The 22,903-nt window shown below is 51.2% G+C and overlaps 1 protein-coding gene across 4 annotated transcripts in view; it reads right to left on the bottom strand.

Annotated features, from left to right (window-relative positions):
* ikbkb (inhibitor of nuclear factor kappa B kinase subunit beta) overlaps window positions 1-22,903 on the bottom strand; it is a 155,302-nt gene that overhangs the window by 4,886 nt on the left and 127,513 nt on the right. For all 4 annotated transcript variants that reach the window (XM_073056590.1, XM_073056607.1, XM_073056599.1 and 1 more), the window contains exons 13-20: window positions 21,203-21,326; window positions 19,850-20,001; window positions 14,339-14,400; window positions 11,415-11,524; window positions 9,734-9,783; window positions 8,000-8,099; window positions 3,518-3,665; window positions 2,220-2,341 (exon numbers count right to left, since the gene is read on the bottom strand). In XM_073056590.1, coding sequence (XP_072912691.1) covers window positions 2,220-2,341; window positions 3,518-3,665; window positions 8,000-8,099; window positions 9,734-9,783; window positions 11,415-11,524; window positions 14,339-14,400; window positions 19,850-20,001; window positions 21,203-21,326 — 868 coding nt within the window. The remainder of the gene's footprint in view (window positions 1-2,219; window positions 2,342-3,517; window positions 3,666-7,999; window positions 8,100-9,733; window positions 9,784-11,414; window positions 11,525-14,338; window positions 14,401-19,849; window positions 20,002-21,202; window positions 21,327-22,903) is intronic.

The following is a 22,903-nucleotide window of genomic DNA, read 5'->3' as shown; positions in this document are numbered from 1 at the left end:
TAGAGACTGATAATGGCAACTGGGCAACTGGGCAATTGGTTAATTGTCGTTTTCATCGGTCATTACCAAGGAGCTGGATCAGCTCAGGCTCTTCCTGGAAACAGAGGAGGCTTTTGAGATGATGAGAAGTTGAGGGAGATATCAGGGGACCGATTTCGTTTGACACATTACATTGCATGTTGCAATGTGCATCTGACAAATAATCTGTCAAAGATTGAGATCACATTTATTATTGCAGTATGTATACAGTACACACCCCTGAGATTCAACTCTTCCACAGCCAGCCACAAAAACAAAGAAATCCATGGAACCCGTTCAAAGAAAACAGCAAACCTCACCCCCGCGCAAAATAACACCCAAATTGCTGAACCGGCAACAAAAAATGAGCAAGTAACACAGAATGTGGAATACTAAACGGGAAAGAGTCCAGCAACATTCGGTTCAGCTCAGTGTTCGTTACCTGCAGGCCCTCCCACCACAAAATAGCAATGGGAAAAGCAGAGAGCAGAAACACATCATTATGTGACCCACAGAGTCCGACCCACAAACCGCGACCATCACGGTCCGACCCGCAAACCGCGACCATCACAGTCCGACCCGCAAACCGCGACCATCACGGTCCGACCCGCAAACCGCGACCATCACGGTCCGACCCGCAAACCGCGACGATCACGGTCCGACCCGCAAACCGCGACCATCACGGTCCGACCCGCAAACCGCGACCATCACGGTCCGACCCGCAAACCGTGACCATCACGATCCGACCCGCAAACCGTGATGATTAAAGCTTGTCCGAGAACTCCGGCAGCAGTGAGGGAGAGGCTGACAGATGGCGCTGTCTCTTGCCTTCTGCAGTCGCCTCGATGTTTCAATCTCCCTCGGCGATGGAGTCGATAAGACCATAAGGCATAGGAGCAGAATAAGACCATTCAGCCCATTGAGTCTGCTCCGCCATTCCATCATGATCCTGGATCCCACTTTGCCCCACGAGCGGGCTTCTTGTCCTCCGATCGAAGCCGCCCGGAATGCTCTCGGAGACAACAAAGTGCCAGATTGGCCCGATAACACACCTCCAAAATGTACATCACAGAATGTAGCACAGGCACATTTGAAAGGAAAAGAAGGCATAAAGAGAGGGAAGGAAGTAGTTTTGTGAACCGTCTGGAGGATGTCGCCTTTGGCGGCCTTGATCACTGGTGCCATCTCCTTAAATCATTAGAGAGAGAATCTCTCCTGTCCACCCTGTGGCTCGCCAGGCAGAGGCAATAATTACAAGCAAATGTGCAGGAGATGAGAATGCAGGGAAATGTGTCTGGGACCAGAGACGTTCTGCCTGAGAGGCTGGTGGAAGCTGATCCTGGTGAGGTGAAGGGGCAGCCAGTATAGGCGAACATCGAAGAGTACAGCACAGTGTAGGCCCTTCAGCCCACAATGTTGTGCCGATCCCTTAACCTACCCCAAGATCAATCTAACCCTCCCCTCCCACATAAACCTCCGTTTTTCTTTCACCCACGTGCCTATCTAAGTTTCTCTTAAACGTCCCGGCAATGATTTCCACACACCCACTACAGACTGCAAACAAAAAACCCTACCTCTGGCATCTCCCTTACCCTTCCCTCCAATCACCTTAACATGATGCCCTCTCATACCGGCCATTGCCGCCCTGGGGAAAAGTCTCCGGCTATCGACTCTTGTCATCCTCCTTTGCTTCAAAGAGAAAAAGCCGAGCTTGCTCAACCTGCCCTGATAAGGTGCTCTCTCTGATCCAGGCAGCATCCTGGTAAATCTCTTCTGTGCCTCCTCGAGAGCTACCACCTGCTTGCGATATTGAGGTGAGGAGGGCTGAACAATACTTTGTCTGGTTTAGTACTACTAACCACACTCAAAGTACTTCCAGAGTTCTACAGAGCTGCAGCATTACCTCGTGGCTCTTGAACTCAATTTCCTAAATAATGAAGGCTAGCACACGTTAAGCACCCCATTAACTTGATGGAATCCATGGAGGGGCACCACAAGATCCGTTACTCCACACTGCTAAGAAACCTGCCATTAACCCTGTACTCCGCCTTCAAGATTGCCACTCCAAGGTTCTGACGATTCTGGGTTGAACTCCTCAGCCCGGCTCTGCATCCTGTCAATGTCCTGTTGTAACCCACGACAAGCTTCTCATCGCGGGCGACAGCCCTCAGTGTGTGCAGCATGATTATGTCACAACATACCCATTTCTTGGCTTCTCCATGCTTGAGATGGCATGTGGAGGGGAGATGGATTGGCTGGGGGCAGACAGGCGGCTGGCGCTGATGTTCTCCGGACTCCCACTCACCGGGCCGCGGACTTTACTCTGAAAGGAGCAGAAAGTAAGGTCAGGCTGAGCTGGGACTGTGTGCAATCTGGACAGAGGCTGGGATCAGTTCCTTTCAGCAGAGAGTGTGTGAATACAAAAACGACAACAAAACTACGTGACGGTGAATCTCACCCCGGTCAGAGTGGAGTGACCGTGAATCTCACCCCGGTCGGAGTGACGGTGAATCTCACCCCGGTCGGAGTGACCGTGAATTCTCCGTGGTCAGAGTGACGGTGAATCTCACCCCGGTCAGAGTGGAGTGACCGTGAATCTCACCCCGGTCAGAGTGGAGTGACCGTGAATCTCACCCCGGTTGGAGTGGCCGTGAGTCTCACCCCGGTCGGAGTGACGGTGAATCTCACCCCGGTCAGAGTGGAGTGACCGTGAATCTCACCCCGGTTGGAGTGGCCGTGAGTCTCACCCCGGTCGGAGTGACGGTGAATCTCACCCCGGTCAGAGTGGAGTGACCGTGAATCTCACCCCGGTCAGAGTGACCGTGAGTCTCACCCCGGTCAGAGTGACGGTGAATCTCACCCCGGTCGGAGTGGCCGTGAGTCTCACCCCGGTCAGAGTGGCCGTGAATCTCACCCCGGTCGGAGTGGCCCTGAATCTCACCCCGGTCAGAGTGGCCGTGAATCTCACCCCGGTCGGAGTGGCCGTGAATCTCACCCCAGTCAGAGTGGCCGTGAATTCTCCCTGGTTGGAGTGACTAAGACACCCTCATGGTCAGTGTAACTAAATGAAATAATGGTATTCATGCTGTCAACGTAATTGAGACGTGCACTTGGTCCCTATACTGTAACTGAGGGGTGGGATGCAAGATCAGCGTAACTGAGTGAGGGTACTCAGTCAATGTAATTGAGACACTCAGGTGTTCTGTATACTCTAACTGAGGGAAGTTACTCACTCGTAACTGAGGAACGTCACTCACATGGTCAGTGTAACCGAGGGAGGTCACTCCTGTGGCCAGTGTCACCGAGGGGAGGTCACTCCCACAGTCAGTGTCACCATGAGGAGGTCACTCCTGCAGTCAGTGTAACTGAGGGGAGGTCACTCCCGCAGTCAGTGTCACCGTGAGGAGGTCACTCCTGCAGTCAGTGTAACCGAGGGGAGGTCACTCCCGCAGTCAGTGTCACTGTGAGGAGGTCACTCCCGCGGTCAAACGTTACTCACACAGGCAATCTTTAGCAGGTGCCAGAGCTCTTTCTGCCGTTTCTCCTGAAGTTTCATCACCAGCTTCTCGTCCTCGGTCATCAGCTGCAGGACCCTCTCCAGCTTTGGGAGGAGGTCGATCACCTTCTGCTTACAGGCCAGCGTCTTGCTGTGGTGGAGGGGAAGCACAACGCCTGGTCAGGGGGTTACCCAGCGCCCTCCTCGTTCCCACAAGCCTAGCCCACAGAGCACCACTAACACGTCAGCCCTGCCCCTCCATCAGGTGCCTCCCATTTCCAATGGCCGTGCGTGCCAGTGTGATCAGACGTCAGCTTTGGCACCAGCGCCAACTCAGCAGCACACTTTCCCAGACAGGGACACGGTCGCAGAACGTGGGAAAAGGCCCTTCAGCCCGTCATCTCCGTGCCAATTTTAACTAATTCCCATCTTCCTCCATAATCACAAGGTCAAAGGCCTGGATAAATTGGATGTTTCCAGTTGTGCTGAATCTAGGACCAGAGGGCACACCCTCAGGATAGAATGAATCCCTTTAGCGGAATCAGATTTAATATCATTGTCATATGTCGTGAAATTTGTTAACTTTATGGCAGCAGTGCATGAAATACATGATAAATAAATATAGAGAAAAATCTGGGTTACATTGAGTATGTATATGTCTATTACATAGTTAAGTTAAAAAGAAGTATTGCAAAATAACAGGAATAAAAAATGTATATGTCCTGGGTGGTGGAGATCCTTAACGATGCACGCCGCCTTTCTGAGGCACTGCTCCTTGAAGATCACTTGGATACTACGGAGGCTGGTATCCATGATGAATCGGTCTAATTTTACAAGTTCCTGCAACTTATTTCGATCTTGTGCAGAACCCCACCCCTGATACCAGACGGTGATGCAGCCAGTCAGAACGCTTGCCACTGTACATTTGTAAAAGTTTTTGAGCGTTTTAGTTGACAAGCCAGATTTCCTCAAACTCCAAATGAAGTATAACCGTTCTCATGCCTTCTTTATAGCTGCATCGATATCCTGGGACCAGGTTCGATCCTCGGACATTTCGACACACAGGAACTTGTAATTGCTCACTCTCTCCATTACGGAAAAGGATCTTGGTGATTGTAGGACTGAAAAGCTTGAGCATGTAGATATTAAGAAAGAGAGTGCGCTGTAGCTTTTGGAAAGCATCAAGTTGGATAAGTCAGCGGGACTGGACAAGATGTACCCCAGGCTACTGTGGGAGGCGAGGGAGGAGATTGCTGAGTTTCTGGTGATGATCTTTGCATCATCAATGGGAACGGGAGAGGTTCCAGACAATTGGAGGGTTGCGGATGTTGTTCCTTTATTCAAGAAAAGGAGTAGAGATAGCCCAGGAAATTATAGACCAGTGAGTCTTACCTCAGTGGTTGGTAAGTTGGTGGAGAAGATCCTGAGAGTCAGGATTTATGAACATTTGGAGAGGTATAATGTGATTAGGAATAGTCAGCGTGGCTTTGTCAAAGGCAGGTCGTGCCTTATGAGCCTGAATTGAATGTTTTGAGGATGTGACTAAACACATTGATGAAGGAAGAGCAGTAGATGTAATGTATTAGGATTTCAGCAAGGCATTTGATAAGATACCTCATGCAAGGCTTATTGAGAAAGTAAGGAGGCATGGGATCCAAGGGGGCATTGCTTTGTGGATCCAGAACTGGCTTGTCCACAGAAGGCAGAGAGTGGTTGTAGACGGGCCATATTCTGCATGGAAGTTGGTGATTTTTATAAATGACCTGGATGAAGAAGTGGAGGGATAGGTTAAATAGCCTGCTGATGACACAAAGGTTGGGGGTGTTGTGGATAGTGTGCAGGGCTGTCAGAGTTTACAGCAGAACATTGATAGGATGCAAAACTGGTCTGAGAAGTGGCAGATGGAGTTCAACCCAGATAAGAGTGAGGTGGTTCATTTGGTAGGTCAAATATGATGGCAGAATATAGTATTAATGGTAAGACTCTTGGCAGTGTGGAGGATCAGAGGGATCTTGGGGTCTGAGTCCATTGGACACTCAAAGCTGCTACACAGGTTGACTCTGTGGTTAAGGAAGCATACGGTGTATTGGCCTTCATCAACCATGGGATTGAGTTTAGGAGCCGAGAGGTAATGTTGCAGCTATATAGGACCCTGGTCAGACCCCAATGGAGTACTGTGCTCAGTTCTGGTCACCTCACTACAGGAAGGATGTGGAAGCCATAGAAAGGGTGCAGAGGAGATTTACAAGGATGTTGCCTGGATTGGGGAGCATGCCTTATGAGAATAGGTTGAGTGAACTCGGCCTTTTTTTCCTTGGAGTGACGGAGGATGAGAGGTGACCTGATAGAGGTGTATAAGATGATGAGAGGCATTGATCATGTGGATAGTCAGAGGCTTTTTCCCAGGGCTGAAATGGTTGCCACAAGAGGACACAGGTTTAAGGTGCCGGGGAGTAGGTACAGAGGAGATGTCGGGGTAAGTTTTTTTACTCAGAGCGTGGTGAGTGCGTGGAATGGGCTGCCGGCAACGGTGGTGGAGGCGGATACAATAGGGTCTTTTAGGAGACTTTTGGATATGTACATGGAGCTTAGAAAAATAGAGGGCTATGGGTAACACTGGGTAATTTCTAAGGTAAGGACATGTTTGGCACAACTTTGTGGACTGAAGGGCCTGTATTGTGCTGTAGGTTTTCTAAGTTTCTAAATGTTCCTCATACATTAACCCTTTCATCCACAGAATAATTCTTGTGAACCTCTGCTAGGCTTTCTTAGTTTAGGGGCCCGAAACTGCTGACAATACTCCAAGTGCAGCCTGACCAGTGCCTCATAAAACCTTAGCATTACGCTCTTGCTTTTATGTCCAAAATGAATGCTAACATTGCATTTGTCTTCATTACCACCAACCCTATATGCAAGTTAACCCTTGGGGAATCCTGCACAAGTCCTGTTGCAGCTCGGATTTCCGAAATTCCTTCCCCTTTAGAAATCAGTCCATGCCGTTTTTCCTTCCACTGTTCATACTCCAGAACACTGAATCTGATCTTTCTTCCTCCAGAGGTACAGAATTCCAAAGATTTTCCTCATCCCAATCTCAGTCGACTTCCACCTTCCCTCTGCTCCTGTGACTGGAATCCTTCACTCTTCCTGGGTTTTCAGCTGTAGCATTGAAAAATCCTCCCCCCCTCTCCCCCTCGAGCCACTGAGATCGTCCAGCGGCTTGCTGCAGATGTACTGCGGACTGGTCACACCACCGTCTGATATGGAGGTTCACTGCACAGGGCTGGAAGGTTTAGACTCGGTGAAGTCCATCAAGGACATGAGCCTCCCCACCATCGAGGACGTCTCAGAATAGTAGCATGGACCCCACCCCCCAACATGCTCTCTCTTCTCATGACTACCATCAGCGAGGAGGTACAGGAGCCTGAAGACACACTCAATGGCTTAGGAACATCTTATTCCCCTCAACCATCAGATTCCTGAATAGTCCATGAGCTTGTGAACGGTATGGTCTTGTCTTCTGCTACCGCAGCTCACCCACGTCAAGGTCTGACACGTTGTCTGTTCAGACACCACTGTTGTAATGCCTGCTTGTCTGAAGTGGATGGGCTACATCGGCTATCAGGGTCCATTCCTAATAAAGAGCTACTGAATAAGAAAGAGTGAGTGAGAGTGTGAGTGAGTGAGTGAATGAGTGAGTGAATGAGTGAGTGTGTGTGAGAGTGAGTGAATGTGAGTGTGTGAGTGTGAGTGTGTGTGTGTGTGTGTGTGTGTGTGAGTGTGAGAGCGTGAGTGTGTGAGTATTATGTGTGCAGATGTATACACATACACCCACACATACACACTATAATATACTGTATATGTTCTTATTGTAATTTATAGTGTAATTTATATTTGTATGTATTGCTCTGTACTGCTGTCACAAACAACAAATTTCACTGCATATGTGATGATAAACGGATTCTGATTCTGCAAATGGTTTGTTGCTCCAGATCCCAGCAACTGACATCTGTGGAGTCTTCCTGGTCTGTTACACGAGACAGAGTCACTTTGGTAAAGTATCACAATTTCTTTCTCCCTTGACGCTGGCAGGTTTATTGATTACAGTGTGACGAGACGTGGGGTTCGGCTCCCCGATGTACGACGGAGGGGAGAGATACACCTGAGACGGCAGGTTTATTGATTACAGTGTGACGAGACGTGGGGTTCGGCTCCCCGATGTACGACGGAGGGGAGAGATACACCTGAGACGGCAAGTTTATTGATTACAGTGACGAGACGTGGGGTTCGGCTCCCCGATGTACGACGGAGGGGAGAGATACACCTGAGACGGCAGCTTTATTGATTACAGTGTGACGAGACGTGGGGTTCGGCTCCCCGATGTACGACGGAGGGGAGAGATACACCTGAGACGGCAGGTTTATTGATTACAGTGTGACGAGACGTGGGGTTCGGATCCCCGATGTACGACGGAGGGGACAGACTCACCTGAGGTGTGAGTAGATGTCCTTCACCTTGCCGTCAAAACTCTGCAGCGTCTGCTGGAGGATGCGCACCATCGCCTGGCTGTCTCCATTGGTCCGCTGCTCTACGTACCAAACACAGCATTAAACCCCTCAGTCAGCCATAGTGTACAGAGTCAGCCAGCACTTTCTACCCGGGTGGGGGGAATACCTAACACAAGGATAATTTTAAGGTGATTGTAGAGTTACGTCTGAGGTAACTTTCTTTTTACACACACAAAGGTGATTGCATGGAATGCACTGCTGGGGGTGTGGTGGTAGGGGATGTGACTTTCTTAAAGGGATGATTGGAAAATGGAAGGGAAGAGTTAGATTGTCCACAGAGTAGGTTAATAGGTTGGCACACCATCATGGGCAGAAAGGCCTGTATTGGGCTGTGTGCTAACTGCCACAATCAGCACAGAGCACGGGGACAAGGTCAGGAGAGATAGATCGGGCAAAAACGAGGCACGGGGTTTTGGGGAGGACGGGTCCCTTTAGGGCAGAGATGAGGAGGAATTTCTTCAGGCAGAGGGTGGTGAATCTGCAGAATTCACTGCCGCAGGTGGCTGTGGATGCCAAGTCACCGGGTATATTTAAAGCGGAGGTTGGCAGGTGCTTGATTAGCAAGGGCGTCAAAGTTTACTGGGAGGAGGGAGGAAAATGAGATCAAGAGGGATAATAAATCAGCCATTAGTGGAACAATGGAGCAGAATCAACGGGCCAAACAACCCAATTCTGTTCCTATGTCTTCTGGTTTTGTGGTCTTAAAACTCCACCAACCAGGGAAACACCCAAGTAGCTCACCCCTAATACCCCCTCGCCCACCCCACATCAGAGCAATAGAGGACTCTCAACCCTCGAGGGCTGTTGTAGCTGCACGGATCCAGGCAGGCAGAGACGGTTCTGTCACACTACGGGCTTGTGCCTTGGAGATGGTGGACTGATTAATGGAGTATGTGTGGAGCAGGTTAAGACCTACAAGTATCTGGGAGTACAGTTAGATGAGAAGCTAGACTGGACTGCCAACACAGATGCCTTGTGCAGGAAGGCACAGAGTCGACTGTACTTCCTAAGAAGGTTGGCATCATTCAATGTCTGTAGTGAGATGCTGAAGATGTTCTATAGGTCAGTTGTGGAGAGCGCCCTCTTCTTTGTGGTGGCGTGTTGGGGAGGAAGCATTAAGAAGAGGGACGCCTCACGTCTTAATAAGCTGGTAAGGAAGGCAGGCTCTGTCGTGGGCAAAGTACTCGAGAGTTTAACATCGGTAGCTGAGCGAAGGGCGCTGAGTAGGCTACGGTCAATTATGGATAACTCTGAACATCCTCTACATACCACCATCCAGAGACAGAGAAGCAGTTTCAGCGACAGGTTACTATCGATGCAATGCTCCTCAGACAGGATGAAGAGGTCAATATTCCCCAATGCCATTAGGCTTTACAATTCTACCGCCAGGACTTAAGAACTTTTTAAAAGCTATTAGTAATGCTTTTTGAGATAGTGATTTAGATGCATATCATATTTTTTACTGAGTTAAGTATTGTATGTAATTAGTTTTGCTACAACAAGTGTATGGGACATTGGAAAAAAAGTTGAATTTCCCCATGGGGATGAATAAAGTATCTATCTATCTATCTATCTGACTCTGGGCCATCAAGAGGGGACCATTCACCACAGCATCCCAGCCCAGTTTGCTTCACTGAGGAAGATATATTCATACCTCTCTGCCTTTCCCTGAGTTTGCGATACAGTTCCATGGCCTCTTCCTCTCTGGGAACAAAACATCAGCGCAGATTAGTAGGACGCAACAGGATAGGTTAAAAGAATTCCTGATGGTCCGAAACATCGACTGATTATTCCCCCTCGTAGATGCCTGGCCTGCTGAGTTCCTTGAGGATGGTGTCAGAGGCGGTGTGCGAGAGAACAGAGGCACGGCAGGCACATTAGAATCCGTGCTGGGTTGGGGGTTGACAAGCTGGGTTGCCTTTGTCTTCCACTGACCCAGAGAGAGACGAGGAACTGCTGCGTGCTTGTCCTTGCGGAAACATGGCTCACAACATCCATGCGCCATCAATCTTCAGGCGTGCCTCTCAGGAGCTTGTGCTAATAGTATTTTTTTGTGGCTGTATGTGCAATCGGAACGATATGGGCTGTGTGTGAGTGCTCGTACCTGTTTTGCACACTGGCTCCACAGGAACACGGCTTCATTTTGCTACACACGTGGATGGCTGAATGACAATTGGACATGAACTTGTGTGGCTCTGAATTTCCAGCATCTGCAGAAGGTCCTACGACTGCTGCTCTACTGCAAGGTCTCTTCGAGGGATGCCTACCCTGAAGAAGTTTAAATCTTCTCTTCATGGGAGTTCAGTGAGACCCTCACTCACTGCTCCCCCTCTGTAATCTCCTCTGCTGTCTGACTCCTCTGCACTCACCCAGACTCAACTGCTCCTCTACCCCCCCTTTCTCCATCCCCCATTCTGGTTCTCCTCTCAACCCTCTTATTAAACTTGGGAATATTGTAATTTATATTTCATCTGGGTGGCTTCTACCTGACGTCATTCTCCCTGACTTCTGGTGAATTCTCCCCCATCTCTCTTTTTCCATTTGGGCTCTTCTCACCTCCTCTGGTTCTGCCCACCTTCCCTTTCTTCCATGGTCCTCCAGGCTTTCTAATGAGGTTCCTTCTTCTTCAGCCCTTTACCTCTTTCACCTATCACCTTCCAGCGTCTTACTTCATCCAGCTTCCCTCTCACCTAGTCCCACCTACCACCCGCTGGCTTCCCTCCCCCTCACTCTTACTGTGGCTTCTATCTCCAACACAGAAAACATCCGCACTGAAATGGCGATCTCCTCGTCCCCTAACACCACCCGTGTTTTCATGTCAGACACAGAAACACACACACACAGAGGCATAGAAACACACACAGATCGTCTCCGACACAGACATACACACTAAATGGTGGAAGCAGCTGCACGCAGACACAGATGTTGATACACAAGAATGGACATGCACATATACAGACATGCTCAGGGACGCATGCATACACATACACACACACACACACATACACACAACCTGTGTTTAAATATAAAAAGGAACTGCAGATGCTGAAAATCTGAAACAAAACCAGAAACTGCTGGAAACTCTCAGCTCGTCAGGCAGCATCTATGGGGAGAAAACCAGTCAAGTGTTTCAGGTCAAGGACTTATCAGGTCGACCTGTAACTGCTCCTCTTGCCGTAGCCGCTACCTGACCCATCGAGCATTTGCAGCAGGTTCTGGTTTAATAAACACCAGCGCTGTGCTGACTTTGTGGGGTGAAGGAAAGCTGGAAACCAAGGAGTCTTCAGTGAAACACCGACAGGCAGCGAGGACCCGAGGAGTCAGACAACACTCACAGACCCTCCAGAGGCTCGCCCTGTCGCCGTGCCGATGGGCTCCGCTGTAGATCGACCAGGTCTGTCTGAAGTGCCATCGACTGCTCGTCTAGACTGCTGACGTCATTCATCTGACAGGGAGAATGGAGGGTAGAATTCAGTAGAGAATTGGGGATAAAACATCAGAGTCATCCCAGTGGGACAGACTGGCAGTGGTGGGGCGGGGGGAGGCTGTGGTGTGTGTGTGTAAGACACAGGTGTGCAGGGAGATGTAAAGCTGAGGTTTTGTCAGGCTACATTTGGAGCATTGTGAGCAGTTTCAGCCCCTTTGTCTAAGGAAGGATGTGCTGGCATTATAGAGGGTCCAGAGGAAGTTCATGAGAACGATGCAGGGAACGAAAAGGTTAATGTACAAGGAGAGTTCAAAGTCAAAGTATATTTATCATCAAGGAATGCATAAATTATACAACCTTGAGATCTGCCTGCTTACAGGCAGCCACAAAGCAAGGAACTCGAAAGGACCCAATTAGAAAAATAAGACAAACCCCGATGTGCACAGAGAAAAAGAAATAATACACAAAACAAATCATACAAACACTAGAAGTGAGAAACAACGACATTCCGAACCCAACTGAGTCCTTAGATCCAAATCGCCGGAGCAGCCCAGAGTAGGCCCAAAGCCTTGGTATCAGTTGATCACATTTGCGGGGCAAATCACTGCAAAGTTTGCAGACAGGAAGCGCAGCAGCTGGGGGCATCTCACAGCCCCAGTGCCTCAGAGAGAGGAGACCTCAGACTATCTGGGCCAGCGATTAAACAGTCCAAACAGCAGACTATACCTTGCATTGGGACTTGGGATCTGCCACGGCGAATTGTTCGTGTCTAGAACAAGTCATGCAACGATTCACCTCAGGCCTAGATTTTGCTGCTGAGAAAGCCATACTCGATCTCTCCAAATCGGCTCAGCGCTTAGATCCAACATCGCCCGACTCTCAACACCCTGCCTTTCCGGTCTATCTGGGCTGGTGTTTAAATTGTCCAAATTGCAGAACGTGCCTCGCATAAGGACCCGGGCTGTGCTGTGGAGAATCGCTCCAGGCCTAGAACATTCCACCCAGAGATTCGCTTCGGACCTAGATTTCGCAGACAAAGAAGCTGTTCTCGACCTCTCCAAATCTATTTGGCACTTAAGACAATCCCAGCTTGCACCTGGGTTAGTTGGACAAGCATCTGAATTCTTCTGCCTCGACTTCTCCTCTCCGAATTGTTCCCTCCGACCAGCACAGCTCCAACTCCAAGGCCGCTGATTTAGCAGCCACCAGTACGGCACATCTCTGGAATTCGCTTCACTTCTGTTCACATCTCCATTGCTTGCGGCGATAGTTCACCACAATTTATTTCAAAAGAAGTGTTATTAGTTATGGTTTTAATTGAATTTTGAACTACCAGTAAGCTAGTGCACGCCTTTGGTAGTGCCAGCTAAAACCGGACTCTGGGCCTGTACTCTCTAGAATTTAGAAGAATGAGGGAGGATCTCAATGAATAACAAAAGGCCTAGATGGAGAGGAAGTTTCCAACAGCGGGATAGTTTAGGACCAGAGGGTACAGCTTCAGAATATAGTTCATCCGTTTAGAAGAGAGATGGGGAGGATCTTTTTTTTAGCCACAGGGTGGTATATCTATGGAATTCATCACCACAGATGGCTGTGGAGGCAAAGCCATTGGGTATATTTAAAGTGGATGTTCTTGTTTGGTAAGGGTTACAAGGAGGAGAAGGCCGGAGAACGGGGACGAGAGGGACAATAAATCTGCTATGACTGAATGGTGCAGCAGACTCGATGGGCCAAATGGCCTAATTGTTCTCCCATGCTTTGTGGTCTTATGGGAGGACAGACAGGCAAACAGGGTTGTGGTCAGACGGGCGAGCGGGGTTGTGGACAGACAGGCAAACAGGGTTGTGGTCAGACGGGCGAGCGGGGTTGTGGTCAGACAGGCGAGCGGGGTCGTGGTCAGACGGGCGAGCGGGGTCGTGGTCAGACAGGCAAACAGGGTTGTGGTCAGACGGGCGAGCGGGGTTGTGGTCAGACGGGCGAGCGGGGTCGTGGTCAGACAGGCGAGCGGGGTCGTGGTCAGACGGGCGAGCAGGGTCGTGGTCAGACAGGCAAACAGGGTCGTGGTCAGACGGGCGAGCGGGGTTGTGGTCAGACGGGCGAGCGGGGTTGTGGTCAGACGGGCGAGCGGGGTTGTGGTCAGACAGGCAAACAGGGTCGTGGACAGACGGGCGAGCGGGGTCGTGGTCAGACGGGCGAGCGGGGTCGTGGTCAGACGGGCGAGCGGGGTCGTGGTCAGACGGGCGAGCGGGGTCGTGGTCAGACGGGCGAGCGGGGTCGTGGTCAGACAGGCAAACAGGGTTGTGGTCAGACGGGCGAGCGGGGTTGTGGTCAGACAGGCGAGCGGGGTCGTGGTCAGACAGGCAAACAGGGTTGTGGTCAGACGGGCGAGCGGGGTCGTGGTCAGACGGGCGAGCGGGGTCGTGGTCAAACGGGCGAGCGGGGTCGTGGTCAGACAGGCAAACAGGGTTGTGGTCAGACGGGCGAGCGGGGTCGTGGTCAGACGGGCGAGCGGGGTCGTGGTCAGACGGGCGAGCGGGGTCGTGGTCAGACAGGCGAGCGGGGTCGTGGTCAGACGGGCGAGCGGGGTCGTGGTCAGACGGGCGAGCGGGGTCGTGGTCAGACGGGCAAACGGGGTCGTGGTCAGACGGGCGAGCGGGGTCGTGGTCAGACGGGCGAGCGGGGTCGTGGTCAAACGGGCGAGCGGGGTCGTGGTCAGACGGGCGAGCGGGGTCGTGGTCAAACGGGCGAGCGGGGTCGTGGTCAGACGGGCGAGCGGGGTCGTGGTCAGACGGGCGAGCGGGGTCGTGGTCAGACGGGTGGACAGACACTCACCCTTCCACAACCTTCTGCCTTCATCTGCATTTCATTCCAGGCAGTAATCATTTTCTCGGAGGCTGAAAGAGACACAACCTGGTCAACACACCGGGAACTCGGAGTCAACGATGGAGTCTGACCCTGAGCAACAGGGGACTTGACCTGACACTCCCACCTGGATTCTCATCAGAAGCACAGAGTCCTTCAGAATCAGAATTAGATCTAATGTCACTGGTATATGTTCTGAAATATGTTGTTCCTGGCCACAGGACAATGCAATCCACAATTAAAAAAACTATAAATTACAATAAGAAACATACTGTATATACACACTGGATCCGGTTAATCGGGACACATTGGGATTAGTACTTTTCGGCCCAATTAAGCAGCTGCCCGAATTATCCGAAGTTTCATGGAATAATTTTAAAGGTATTAAAAAACAAATTACCATTTAATTGAGTAGCAAATTGTGCATTTACATGAATTACATAACTAATTAGAACACTATCAATATTACTACATTACTATAAAATTGTGTACTAGTTGATCACTATTAAGAACGAATACACAATTTTACAGACAGTGAATCTGTCCACAGATGTGTTTGTTTGATTAACTGTAAACAAAAAATCAGTGCAGATGCCAAATGCAGATAATGGACTGACTTCATACAATGCTGTTGACATGGCATCGGCCAAATCTTCATTTTCATTGCAAAATTGTGACAATAAACTGGACTGGTCAAAGAACACTGAGGCTGTCTACAAGAAGGGTCAGAGCCGTCTCTACTTCCTGAGGAGACTGAGGTCCTTTAACATCTGCCGGACGATGCTGAGGATGTTCTACGAGTCTGTGGTGGCCAGTGCTATCATGTTTGCTGTTGTGTGCTGGGGCAGCAGGCTGAGGGTAGCAGACACCAACAGAATCAACAAACTCATTCGTAAGGCCAGTGATGTTGTGGGGGTGGAACTGGACTCTCTGACAGTGGTGTCTGAAAAGAGGATGCTGTCCAAGTTGCATGCCATCTTGGACAATGACTCCCATCCACTCCATTATGTACTGGTTAGGCACAGGAGTACATTCAGCCAGAGACTCATTCCACTGAGATGCAACACTGAGCGTCATAGGAAGTCATTCTTGCCTGTGGCCATCAAACTTTACAACTCCTCCCTCGGAGTGTCAGACACCCTGAGCCAATAGACTGGTCCTGGACTTATTTCCACTTGGCATGATTAACATATTATTTAATTATTTATGGTTTCATATTGCTATATTTCTACACTATTCTTGGTTGGTGCAGCTGTAACGAAACCCAATTTCCCCTCGGGATCAATAAAGTATGTCTGTCTGTCTGTCATTCAAGACCATTGCTGATACCTTCAAATTTTTTGTACTTCCTAACTTGCTGAAGTAGTCAAATCATTACATTTTCACTCTTGGCTGTTTCTGGCACCTGAATGCTTGACGCTACAGTGAGCAAAACAGTTCTGAACTGTCTTACTGCTAATTTCTCGCCAACTATCAGTGACAATAATCATTTCTTGAACAAGTGCACGCAACTAATGCTATTTAAATCTTCCTCCACCCCTCCCCCTCCTTCTTACTCTGACTTCTCATCTTTTTTCTCCAGTCCTGGTGAAGGGTCTCGGCCTGAAATGTTGACTGTTTACTCTTTTCCATAGATGCTGCCTGGCCTGCTGAGTTCTTTCAGCACTTAAAAACTGTTTGCTCTAAGCACAGTGTAGTGACTAGCAACCACACAAGTTCACGCATCAGACGCTACTTGGGACCTGTTCGGCAACAGCCTCCTGTCCCAATTAAGCAGCAGAAGGTCCCAAATAAACAAAAGGAATCCTGGCTATTTTCTTGACTAGTTTTCCTCCTTTAAGAGTTGTCCCAAAATAAGTGGCTACTCCAAAAGATAGATACGTTTATTTTCCATTCACAACTCCGATGTCAATGGGGAAGAAACGGTTTCTAAAACGTTGAATGCCTGCCTTCAGGCTCCTGTACCTCCTCCCTGGTGGCAGCAATGAGAAGAGGGCATTGTCCTGGTTGATGGGGTCCTTAACAGCAGACGCCGCTCTTTTGGGGCATCGCCTTTTGAAGGTGTCCTCGATGCTGGGGAGGCAAATGCCCGTGATGGAGATGGTTGAGTTTGGAACTTTCTGCAGCTTGTTTTTCTGACCTTGTACAGTGGCTCTTCCATACCAGACCGTGAAGCAACCAGTTAGAATATATCTGTAGAAATTTGCAAGCCTTTGACGACATACCAAGTCTCCTCAAACTCCTAATAGCCGCCGTCGTGCCTGCTTTGTAACTGCATCGATATGCTTGGCTCAGAACAGATCTTCAGAGATGTTGACACCAAGGAACTTCAAACTCATCCCGTCCATGGCTGATCCATTGACGAGGAGCTTGATTCCCCTTGACTTACCCTTCCTGAAGTCCACAGCCAATTCCTGGTCTTAGTGATGTTGAGTACAAAGCTGTTGTAGCGACACCACTCAACCAGCTATCTATCTCACACCTCGTCACCATCCGGAATTCTGCCAACAGTAGTTGTGTCACTGGCGAATTTATAGACGGTGTTTGAGCTGCACCAGGCCGCACAGTCAGAGCAGGGTAGAGAGAGCAGAGCAGTGGGCCAATTACACATCCACGAGGTGCGCCAGTATTGATTGTCAGCGAGGAGATGCAATTTCTGATCTGCACTCTGTGGTCTCCTGATGAGGAAGTCACGGATGCAGATGCAAGTATAGAAGCCCGGGCTTTGGTGCTTGTTGAGGGTACGATGGCGTTGATCGCTGAGCTGTCATCAATTAACAGCAGCCCGATGTAGATATTGCTGTTGTCCAGGCGATCCAAGGCCGAGTGGAGAGCTGGTGAGATTGCATCCGCTGTGGACCGATTCCGGCAGCAGGTAAACTGCACAGGTCCAGGTGCTTGCCTAGGCAGGAGCTGATTCTGTTCCTGAGCAATCTCTCACAGTTCCGACTCACTGAGGCAGATCACCCTGCTCTTGCTGGCCACCGGTTGATGCCCTTTTGAAGCAGCTGCAGCAGTGCGATGTTGAATACGTCCTGGAACACTCCTGCCCATTAGCTGGCACAGGCTTTCAGTGCCCGACTGGGTAGACCGTCAGGGCCTGGCGCCTTGCGAGGGCTCACCTTTATGAAAGAAGTTCTGAAGCAGAGATTACAGGGTCACCAGGTGCTGCAGGGGTACGCACAAGGGTCATTTTATTCTCCTTTTCAAAGCGTGTATAAATGGCGCTTAGCTCATTTTGGAGTGAAGTATCACAGCCATTCACGTTTCACCTTGTAGGAAGAAACCGCCTGCAAATCATGCCAGAGCTGATTCCATCTCTAACTTCAATGGGAAATGTTTTTTTAACTCTGAAAACAGCCTCCTGTTACACTTCAGTAGGACCAGCCAGGGTGGTTGGTCCTACACCGTGAACGGTAAGGTACTGAGGAGTGCGGCAGAACAAAGGGATCTGGAACACAGGCCCTTCATTCATTGAAAGTGGTGTCACAGGTTGTACCGAAAGAGTTTGGCACACCAGCCTTCATACATCAAAGTATGAGTAAAGGAGGCGTGATGTTATGTTGAAGACATCGGTGATGCCTAATTTGGAGTATTGTGTGCAGTTTTGGTCTCCTAACTACAGGAAAGATATCAATAAGGATATAAGGAAGTAAGGGAAGATTGAATAGGTTTGGACTTTATTCCTCGGAATGCAAAAGATTGAGAGGAGATTTGATAGAAGTATAGAAAATTATGAGGGGTATAGTTAGAGTTCTATTGAAATTAGGTGGGACTACAACTAGAGGTTGTAGGTTGTAGGTAAAGGTGAAAAGTTTAAGGGGATTTTGGTCCCGGTGCCGGTCGATGGGAGTCGGCAGTTTAAATGGCTCGGCATGGACTAGATGGGCCGAAGGGCCCGTTTCTGTGCTGTACTTCTCTATGACTCCATGAATTGAAACATCAAAGCAAACTTTCTTAGAAGTCTGTGCAAATTTGGCATGTCATCTAAAACTTTGACAGACTTTGATGTGTGGTGGAGAGAGTGTATGTTTGCTGGTATAGAAATAACAATGTCCCTGTACAGCACAGCCTACAAAAAGTAGTGGATATGGCCCAGTCCATCACGGATAGAGCCCACCCCTCTATTAAGAACACCTACATGGACCACTGCCTCACAAAAGCAGCATCCAACATCAAGGACCTCCACCATCTAAGCCATGCTCTCTTGTCACGGTTGCCATCAGGAAGGAAGTAGAGAAGCCTGTTCTCCTTGGAGCAGAAGAGGTTAAGAGGGATTTATGATTGAGGGGCAGAGACAGGGAGATAGCAGGAATCTTTTCCCCAGTATCAGAGGAACATAAAACTAGGGGATATATTTCACCCAGAGGTTAGGGAGTACCTGGAACACAGCAGTGGAGACAGTCACTGGCAGTGCAGACGAGTGCTTGAATCGCCTGGGTATGGAGGGCCATGGACCACGTGCAGGATGATGGGATTAATAGGGAAGGCTGTCTGTTGGTCAGCGTGGATGAGCTGTTCTGAATGACCTGTTTCCACGGTGTACAATTCAATGGTGAAGAATTGCTCCTCCAACTGGGAGATGAGAGATTACATGAGCTCCGTGCTTAAACAGCAACCATATTTCAAGCAAACAAGCAAAAGACCTGCGGCCAGCTTAACGGGAGATAAGGCGGCCGGTAACTACTTCTTTTCCGACCTGCCATGGAAACAGACCTTTTGGCAAATCTCAAACATGTAGACCAAAATGTCTTCCTGAGTGTGTGCTTGGTCCTCTTCCTGTCCAAATGACCTTCAAGTTCCAGGTGTCAACGTCGCTGGCGATCTATCCTGAGATGCAATTACGAAGAAGGCGTGCCAGCTGCTACATTTCATTCTGAGTTTGAGGTGGTTCGGTATGCCACCAGGGACTCTACAGATTTCTACAGATTTACAGCGGAGAGCGTTCTGACCGGCTGCATCGCCGTCTGGTGTGGCAGGCGGTGCCAGTGCCCAGGCTGGGAGAAGGCTGCCGTGGCTCGTTAACTCAGCCTGCTACGTTATGGGCACTAGCCTTCCGAACACCGAGGACATCTTCGAAAGCCAGTGCCTCAGGAAAACAGCATCCATCATGAAGGGTCCTCACCGCCCGCCTTCTCATTGCTACCATCAGGGAGGAGGCACAGGAGCCTGAAGACACACACTTAACTTTTTAAGGATAGCTTCTTCCCCTCCACCATTGGATTTCTGAACAGACAATGAACCTGCTCTCTTTTTGCATTACCTATTTATGTTTCTTTTTGTAATTTATAGTACATTTTATGTATTGCACAGTATTGATGTTTCCATACAAATTTGATGATATATGACAATGATAATCCTGATTCCGAATGCTATGAGTCTCAACCACTTCCTCTGGCCCCTTGGTCCATTACCAAACCCCAGACTGTCATAACGACACGCTACGCTTGCTCCTGGACCAGCGTCTTCCCCAGTACTCACTGATCCCAAAGGCCATCTGCTCGCTGTATTTCTCCAGGTCGATCTGAATGCTGACGCGGAAGAAGTCCAGCTTGGCCTTCAGCTGCTGGCACAGGGACATCATGGTGGTCTTCATCTTGGACAGAGTGCTGTTGCATCGCAGCAGGCTCATCCTGGAGAGAGACGAGTTCTCGCTGCAGACACCGTGTGCGCAGTACCCGGCCCTCCCAGGGGGTGGCAGCATTCCGCAGGGAACCAGCACATCACTGGTTTGCAATCCCCTCCCTCCCTCCACTCCACCTCCTAAACCCCTCCCTCCCTCCACTCCACCTCCTAATCCCCCTCTCTCCCTCCACTCCACCTCCTAAACCCCTCCCTCCCTCCACTCCACCTCCTAATCCCCCTCTCTCCCTCCACTCCACCTCCTAATCCCCCTCTCTCCACTCCACCTCCTAAACCCCTCCCTCCACTCCACCTCCTAAACCCCTCTCCCTCCACCTCCTAAACCCCTCCCTCCCTCCACTCCACCTCCTAATCCCCCTCTCTCCCTCCACTCCACCTCCTAATCCCCCTCTCTCCCTCCACTCCACCTCCTAAACCCCTCCCTCCCTCCACTCCACCTCCTAAACCCCTCCCTCCCTCCACTCCACCTCCTAATCCCCCTCCCTCCACTCCACCTCCTAAACCCCTCACTCCCTCCACTCCACCTCCTAATCCCCCTCTCTCCCTCCACTCCACCTCCTAAACCCCTCCCTCCACTCCACCTCCTAAACCCCTCCCTCCACCTCCTAAACCCCTCCCTCACTCCACTCCACCTCCTAAACCCCTCCCTCCACTCCACCTCCTAAACCCCTCCCTCCCTCCACTCCACCTCCTAATCCCCCTCCCTCCACTCCACCTCCTAAACCCCTCCCTCCCTCCACCTCCTAAACCCCTCCCTCCCTCCACTCCACCTCCTAATCCCCCTCTCTCCCTCCACTCCACCTCCTAATCCCCCTCCCTCCACTCCACCCCTGACTCCCCCTCTCTCCTACCACTCCACCTCCTAATCCACCCCCTCCCTCCACTCCACCTCCATCCAATCTATAACTTACCCTACTTACCTGGGTCCCTCCACCTTCCCCTCACTCAATTCCATCACCTCCCCCTCCTCCATCCCCTTGCCACCTAACTTCAAACACACTCCCTCCTCCCCACATCCTCCTCCTCCTTCCTCTCTATGTCCCCTCCATGTCCTCCCTCCCTCCACTACCATTCCTCTCCAGCCTCCCTCCTCCTCATCGCACCCAACTTTCTGCTGACCACTCCATCCCCTCGCCACCTCACCCCTCTCCTTCCACCCCCTCCCCTAGCACGAGTCGTGCGGACACTCACATGGCCGCCCGCTGTCCCTGCTGGAGCCGGACGCAGATTTCCTTCATGTCGCGGATCAGGTCCCAGCTCTGCCCCCAGGCTCGCCGCAGCTGCACGTAGGGGAGCATCCTCTTCGGGTCCTGCACTGTGAACCAGGGCAGTGTGAGCTGACTGGCTCGCAATGTGTCCACCCCCACCCCCACGTCTACAGGGTGCCCATCCCACAGCCCCCCTCCATGTCCACCCCACCCCCACCCCCACGTCTCCAGGGTGCCCATCCCACAGCCCCCCTCCATGTCCACCCCACCCCCACCTCTACAGGGTGCCCATCCCACAGCCCCCCTCCATGTCCACCCCACCCCCACGTCTACAGGGTGCCCATCCCACAGCCCCCCTCCATGTCCACCCCACCCCCACGTCTACAGGGTGCCCATCCCACAGCCCCCCTCCATGTCCACCCCACCCCCACGTCTACAGGGTGCCCATCCCACAGCCCCCCTCCATGTCCACCCCACCCCCACGTCTACAGGGTGCCCATCCCACAGCCCCCCTCCATGTCCAACCCACCCCACCCCCACGTCTACAGGGTGCCCATCCCACAGCCCCCCTCCATGTCCACCCCACCCCCACCTCTACAGGGTGCCCATCCCACAGCCCCCCTCCATGTCCACCCCACCCCCACCCCCACGTCTACAGGGTGCCCATCCCACAGCCCCCCTCCATGTCCACCCCACCCCCACCCCCACGTCTACAGGGTGCCCATCGCACAGCCCCCCTCCATGTCCACCCCACCCCACCCCCACGTCTACAGGGTGCCCATCCCACAGCCCCCCTCCATGTCCACCCCACCCCCACCCCCACCCCCACGTCTACAGGTTGCCCATCCCACAGCCCCCCTCCATGTCCACCCCACCCCCACCCCCACGTCTACAGGGTGCCCATCCCACAGCCCCCCTCCATGACCACCCCAAAGCCATTCTACAGGGTGCCCAACCCCATATCATACCCTCTCCACCCCCACGTCTCCAGGGTGCCCATCCCACAGCCCCCCTCCATGTCCACCCCACCCCACCCCCACTTCTACAGGGTGCCCATCCCACAGCCCTCCTCCATGCCCACCCCATAACACCACCTGCCCCACCCCACAGCACCTCACTCCACCCCCATAACAACACCAGCCCCACCCCACAGATCTTCCAAATGGTGCCCACCCCAAAGCCATTCTACAGGGTGCCAATCCACAACCCTTCTACAGGGTGCCAACCCCACAACCTCAGGTGCTCGCTCACCCCACAGCCCTCCTAAATGGTGCCCACCCCCATTACAGCACCTGCTCCACCCAACAACCCTACCAAAGGGTGCCCATCCCACAACCCTTCTACCAGATAACACCACCTGCCCCACCTAATGGCTCTTCAACAGGGTTCCCACCCCATAACACCACCAGACCCACCCCACAGCCCTTCTACAGGGTGCCCACCCTGCATCCCTTAAACAGGGTGCCCTCCCCACAATCCCACTAAAGGGATTTAGTAGGATTGCCCACCCAGCCCTTCTAAACACGAGGAAATCTGCAGATGCTGGAAATTCAAACAACAACACACATAACATGCTGGTGGAACACAGCAGGCCAGGCAGCGTCTATAGGGAGAAGCGCTGTCGACGTTTCGGGCTGAGACCCTTCGTCAGGACTAACTGAAAGGAAAGATAGTAAGAGATTTG

The sequence above is a fragment of the Hemitrygon akajei genome, chromosome 1 (assembly GCF_048418815.1).
Source record: "Hemitrygon akajei chromosome 1, sHemAka1.3, whole genome shotgun sequence".
Lineage (NCBI taxonomy): Eukaryota > Metazoa > Chordata > Chondrichthyes > Myliobatiformes > Dasyatidae > Hemitrygon > Hemitrygon akajei.
This window is presented reverse-complemented; position numbering and strand designations above follow the sequence as displayed.